General features: G+C 59.4%; 1 protein-coding gene across 6 annotated transcripts; it reads right to left on the bottom strand.

Moving 5' to 3' along the window:
* Positions 1-285: 285 nt before the first annotated feature.
* On the bottom strand, positions 286-4,496 carry SMIM45 (small integral membrane protein 45). Of its 6 annotated transcripts, none has more exons than XM_080660753.1 (3): positions 4,385-4,496; positions 4,039-4,172; positions 286-1,407 (listed from the first exon to the last, which is right to left on the bottom strand). In XM_080660753.1, exon 3 carries the CDS (start codon positions 1,392-1,394, stop codon positions 1,188-1,190), a length of 207 nt encoding a protein of 68 aa, XP_080516879.1. In that variant the 5' UTR covers positions 1,395-1,407; positions 4,039-4,172; positions 4,385-4,496; the 3' UTR covers positions 286-1,187. The 6 variants fall into 6 exon arrangements, with proteins under 6 accessions (XP_080516879.1, XP_080516880.1, XP_080516878.1 ...); XM_080660754.1 differs by having other exon boundaries at positions 286-1,410; positions 4,344-4,408; XM_080660752.1 differs by having other exon boundaries at positions 4,344-4,408.
* Positions 4,497-6,000: the final 1,504 nt, after the last annotated feature.

Here is a 6,000-nt window from a genome sequence, read left to right as displayed (position 1 = left end):
GGGCCCTGCTGTTTTTTATCTCTGTTCCTGAATTTATAATCTAGCTGGTTCTCTACCCCAGGGATTCCTGGGAGGGGGGCGATGCTCCTGGTGGAGACCCCGAGGTGTTCAACATCCTACAACCCGGGACAGCCCCCACGACAGAGAGCCATCTGGTCCAGAGAGTCACGGCGCCGCTGTGGAGAAATCCGCTCTGCCCCCTCTGAGATCCATCCCTACCTTGAGTCCTACCCAGCGAGATGATTGGCATGACCCTACCTCCAGGGATGGAGACAGTGCCGCAAAGACAGCGTGAAGTCTTTTATTGCAATAAATTAAGATGGAAGCCCGAGGAGGAGTGAGGTCCACATGAGGCTCCACACGGGAGGGGGCCCCTCGGGTGGGGTGGGGGCGGGGGGCCTGGCTCAGGGGTGCTGGGCTCAGCCCTGGAATGCAGTATAGGGATAGGGAAGTCCAGCAGAGGGGGGAGCTGCTGCTGCTGGCCCCCACTCTGCCCACGGAGCCCACCCCATCCCCACACCTCCCACCTCGCCTGGGGCCCCCACTTTCCCTCTCACATACACACATGCCTCCCCTCCACGTGTCTGTCCACTTTATTCAGTCTCTCTCCCTCTCTCCCTCCCTCCCTCTCTCTCTCTCTCTCACACACACACACACACCTCCTTCCCCTATGGTCTTGCCCCTCACACCCCTCCACACATACCAATGCCAAGTCTGAGTCCAGAGGGGTGGGCTGGGCTGGACCAAGCCGACCTCCCTCCAGACGGGCCTTTTCCTTGGGTGAGCTTGGAAGCCTGCCCGGAAGCGGTGGGGTGGTGCCATCTGAGGGTAACTGGGGACTTGGTGGGAAATGGGAGTCCAGGAGGCTCAGGACTCAGGTGGAGGGAGGGGCAGGAGTGCTGGGCAGCACAAAGGCACTGGGGGGCAGTCGGGGGTGTCCCCAGAGCTGGAGAAGGCGGGCAGGGGGAGCTAGCTTGAGGTGGGGAACAAGCCCTGGGCCAGCGGCAGTGACACCTCAAGGTGCCCAGGTGCCCATCCTTCCACAGCCGGGGTCTGCCCGGAGCACCCAGGGCCGTCTGCGGGAGGGATGGCCTGGAGGTGCTGAGGTGCTTCCCCCCTGCCCAGGCCTCCAGGCTGGGGGGGCTGGGAGGGTGCCCGGTGCCCAGCCCCAGCCCAGAGCCTCCAGCTCAGACCTCTGGGCCTCCAAAGGCCAGGTTGTCGCGGACCATCAGTGTCTTACGGAGGTCACGGTCCACCACGGGGCGCTGCATCCGCCACTTGTGTGCCTCCTGCAGGCCGGGCTCGAAGTAGTAGATGCAGGCGCCGAAGCCCACCAGGATGAGGACAGAGATGACCAGGTACACGGGCACGAACCAGTCCAGGAAGTGCGGCATCGCGGCGGCCTCGCTGCTGAGACACGGGTGGTGAGGGCCGGCAGAGCGACCCTTGTCCTGCCCGCCCATCCGAGGTTCCCAGAGCCAGGGGCCCAGCGTCACGGGAAGGCTGAGGCGCAGGAGAGTGGGGGGCAGTGTCTGATCAGGACCGGCCCCCTGACAAGCACAGAGCTGCCCCATCACAGGGGCCCCCCCCCCGGGCTCCTACTCACCGTGAAGGGAGGCTGATGGCTCTGGCTCAGCCCTTTTGGGCTCATGGCCTCTCTGGGCCTCAGTCCTCCCCGAGGAAGGGGACCCTAACAGAGCCCCTTGGGGGTTCACGGAGGTGACTGCCCCTCAGAGCTCTCAGTAAAGGACAGCGTGGGCGAGGCCTCCTCTCAGCTGCCCCAACGGCACCCTTAGTCACAGGAGCTGCCGCCTGGCAGTCCCTCACAGATGGTGGGTCCCCGGCCACCCACACATCCTGGCAGGTGTGGCTGGTAAAAGTGGGGTGAAAAAACACCCGTCCCCAGGGGACCTGGTTGAAATTAACAGGGGCCACAGAGGCTCCGGAATTCAGGCCCATGCCCAATTGCATAATGATAAGAGTATGGATGCAGGCAATAATCGTGGGCCTTGGTTTCCACATCTGTAAAATGGGAACAAAAATAATACCTAAGGTCATAGGGCTATTGTGACCCTTCAAACCAGGGGTCCTCAAACTACGGCCCGCGGGCCACATGCGGCCCGCCGAGGACATTTATCCGGCCCACCGGGTGCCGCTGCCTGTCCTGCTTAGCAGCCGACGCGTCCCGGGCCCGCAGTGCGCATAGGAATTTGTTCATAGTTTTTTTTTTAAACTATAGTCCGGCCCTCCAACGGTCTGAGGGACAGTGAACTGGCCCCCTGTTTAAAAAGTTTGAGGACCCCTAAACGAATTAGTTTATGTGAAATGCTTAGAGCCAGTGCCTGGCACATAGTGTTATATAGTAAGTTTGTTCTTGTTCTCGGAGCCTCAGTTTCCTTACCTGTAAAATGGGAATCAAAGTAGGTCCCACTTCCTACGGTCATTGTGAATGTTTAACGAGACAAGGCCCCAAGTGCACTGAGCGCCAAGCTGCCTGGCATGGAACCAGCACTCAACGAACAGTCGCTACTGTGTTGTCATTTCCAGTGAACCGGAGGCAGGAAAGTGGGAGGTAGCAGGTGTCAGGAGCCGGGCAAACCGACGGTCCATACACCCAGACTGTTAGAACGGCCCGAAGCGCTCACATCGCTCTCTGCCAACCTCCCAGCCTCGCCGCCCACCCCGACGCCGTCCTGCGGAACCGCTCTCAGACCTCTGCCCCTGTGTCCCACAGCCCCGCTCGGCACGGGCTTTCTCTCCCCTGCAATGGCCTTTGCATTCATGTCCACCTGGCAAACTCCTATTCATACTTCAAAAGCCAGATCCCAGATCATCTCCAGAAGTGGGATAAAGCAGGACCATTTGACCCACCCTCAAACCTTCCTGAGCTGCAAGGAAGGGCGGAGTCGAGGAACCCCTCTGCCTGCCGCCCGCAGGGAAGGGAGAAGCTACTGGAAAGCACTCATAACCCTGACAAAGGCCGATGGGCCGGGTGTGGCTGTCCACACGCCACAGAAACGGGGCCCAGAGAGGTTCACTCACTTGGCCTGGGTTACCCAACTGGGAGGCGACAGCCAGACCCCAAACCCCAGTGATGTCCTGAGGTCTGAGTCCTCCTGGGTGGGAAAGACACGAGCAGAGGCCCACCTTGGCCTGCGGGGAGGGGAGAGGGCGGGATGAAGGGCCTCCAGGGCAGGCTGAGCGCAGCCCCAACTCCTGGGATCTCGTCTCCAAGCTCCAGGGCCTCTTGCACCCTGCTGGCAGGTGGGTCTGCGAGGTGGGCTGTGACCCAGAGGAGGGAGATGCTGCTTGCCTGTCCTGCATCCATGGAAGCCCCGTCCCTGCCCCCAGGGTGCCCGCTGGCTGTCGGAAGCACAGGCCTGGCTTCATGTCCCCGGGTGCCCTGCTCATGGAGCAATCAGGTGAAGAGAGCTTTGATGGCGCCCTCCTTGCCAGCTGCCTTGCTAGAACCCCAGAGAAAGTTCAGAGCTGCCTGGTGCTGCCTGGGTGGGGGGAGGTGGGACAGGGGGTCCCCAAGCAGACAGGCTGCTCCGAACTAGCCTGACTAAAACCAAGGTGGGTGGAGCCCCCTCCCCTGGCCCCAGCCAGGACCCCAGTCTCCTTTCAGCTTAAACATGAGCAGGGGGGCCCGGCAGAGCAGAAGTCATTCCCTGTGAAGCGGAGCCCAGGGTCCCCCACCCTCCCCAGCCCTCGGAACAGAACCCCAGGCACTCAGGGGCAACCTGAGGGGCCCTGGCCCTGTGCCCGGCTCTCGGTGGCCTGGCCTAGTCGAAGCAGAACACTCACAGGCCTCCTTTGTGACCTTGGGCCACTCCTCACCCTCTCTGGACCTCAGGGCTCCCCATGCACGGTGACCGGTGGGGGCAGGGTTTATCAGATGATCTATAAGGAATTTTCCAGTCCCATTCCAGCCAAGGTTCCGTACAGAACAGTGTGAGGGCTGCAGAGCCCCTCTCCCTGCCTCCCGAGCCATTGACACCACTCGGCGCCCCACCCCCCGCGTGCCCACAGACCCACCTCACGCCCTGCAGAGGCCTGTTCCGGGGGCTCTGCACTCAGCACACCACCTTAGCTTGGCTCAGCGGCTCAGCACTGGCCCGTGGACTTAGTCACGGCTGCTATCCCCAGAGTCACTGCCGGCTGCGGCCATCCTGGGTGTTGGAGGCAGAGAAAGGGCGAGGCCAATGTCCCCCACGGGAGATAGAGCTTCCCAGGCCCAGGGCTTGGCGGGGGCGGGGGGGGGGCGGGGGGGGGGCGGGGAGGGAGGGGAGGGAGGGGAAGCCAGAAGGGGACAGTCCTGGACTGGCTGGGCACCCTGGTACCTCTCCCTGCCCATCGGAGACCCTTCCCTCTGGCCCCAAACCTCTGGATGGCAGGAGGCGGGACCTGTCTCAGCCAATCAGCAGCCTAGCAGAGCAAGGGCTTTATCCTCCGTTGCCCAGGCAACTAGCCTTCTCTTCTGGATCCCTCGCACTGTGCACGAGGTACAGAGATGACAGGCAGGGCGGGTTTGGGGGAATCTGGACAGGAGTGGGAGCCACCCAGCAGGCCGCTGGGCCCTCCAACTGGAGGTCTGGAGAGGAGGGAACCCCGACTGAGATAACTGGGAGGATCTGGGGGCTTGCCCTTGGAAAATAGGGAGAGATTGGGCCCTGGCAAGTGGGTGGGGACACAAGCAGTGGAGCCAGTGAGGGAAGGCTGGTGGGAAAGGCTGTGGGTGAGATGACTCTGGATCCCCCACCCATAGACACCCTGCCAGCTCTGAAAGCATCTGGGCCCCTGCAAGGGTGGGGGTCCTCTCCAGCACCTGTGGGGCAAAGAGAATGAGTTGGACTTCACAGAGAGATTTTCATTGACATATAAGGTGCATACAGGAAAATGCAAATCTTTATTTTATTTTATTTTTTTGTTAATCCTCATCCAAGGATATTTTCCCATTGACTTTTAGAGAGAGCGGGGGGGGGGGGGGGGAGAGAGAGAAAACAAAACATCAATGTAAAAGAGAGACATTGGTTGGTTGCTTCCTGCACCCACCCCGACCGACCAATGCCCTTGACTGGGACTCAAACCAAGACGCTTCGGTCCACGGGCCTGACAATCTAACCACTGAGCCAAACTGGCCAGGGCAAAAAACTGCAAATCTTCAGTGATGAATTTTTATTTTTTAAAAAAATATATTTTATTGATTTTTTACAGAGAGGAAGGGAGAGGGACAGAGAGTTAGAAACATCTATGAGAGAGAAACATTGATCAGCTGCCTCCTGCACACCCCGCACTGGGGCTGTGCCCACAACCAAGGTACATGCACTTGAATGGAATCGAACCCGGGATCCTTGAGTCCACAGGCCGACGCTCTATCCACTGAGCCAAACCGGTTACGGCTTCAGGGATGAATTTTTAAATGCAAATCTTAAATGCACGCCCTGTGCAACCACCACCCAGATCAATGTCTGGTATGTCACCCTAGGCAGCTCCCGCCCGCCTTTGCCAGTCAATACCTCCTTCCCACAGGCACTCGCTGATCTGACTTCTATCACCACAGATTAGTTTTGCCTGTTTTGGAATTTCATATCCACGGGATCACACGGTGTGCACTCTTTCATGTCTGGCTTGGCGCTCGGCACAATGCTTCTGCCCCTCGTTGATGTGGCACGGATCAGTGTACCACAACTTGCTTCTCTCTTCACCACTGAAGGGTGTTCGGGCTGTCTCCAGCACCGGGCCATTGTGAGCAAAGCTGCCCCAGCGCCTTCCCACAGCTTGGAGTGGAAGGGCAGAGAGGAGCTGGGGGACGGATGACAAAGGGGCAGAGAGAAACTCGAGGGGAGGGGGAATGGTTTTGCTCACTATCCTGACTTTAGTGGTCGCTTTCTAGGTGTACACATATGTCCTAACTTAGCAAAGTATATACTTTAAATATGTATAGCTTATTATATGTCAACTATCAATATATATAAAAGCCCAGCAACCGGAATGGCA

The sequence above is a fragment of the Plecotus auritus genome (assembly GCF_963455305.1).
Source record: "Plecotus auritus genome assembly, chromosome: 3".
In the NCBI taxonomy this organism is placed as follows: Eukaryota; Metazoa; Chordata; class Mammalia; order Chiroptera; family Vespertilionidae; genus Plecotus; species Plecotus auritus.
Note: the sequence above shows the minus strand (reverse complement) of the source record. Positions and strands in the feature narration are given on the sequence as shown.

Coding starts and splice junctions, on each gene's coding strand:
- SMIM45 (XM_080660753.1), bottom strand. CDS start 1,394: ATGCCGCACTTCCTGGACTGGTTCGTGCCCGTGTACCTGGTCATCTCT.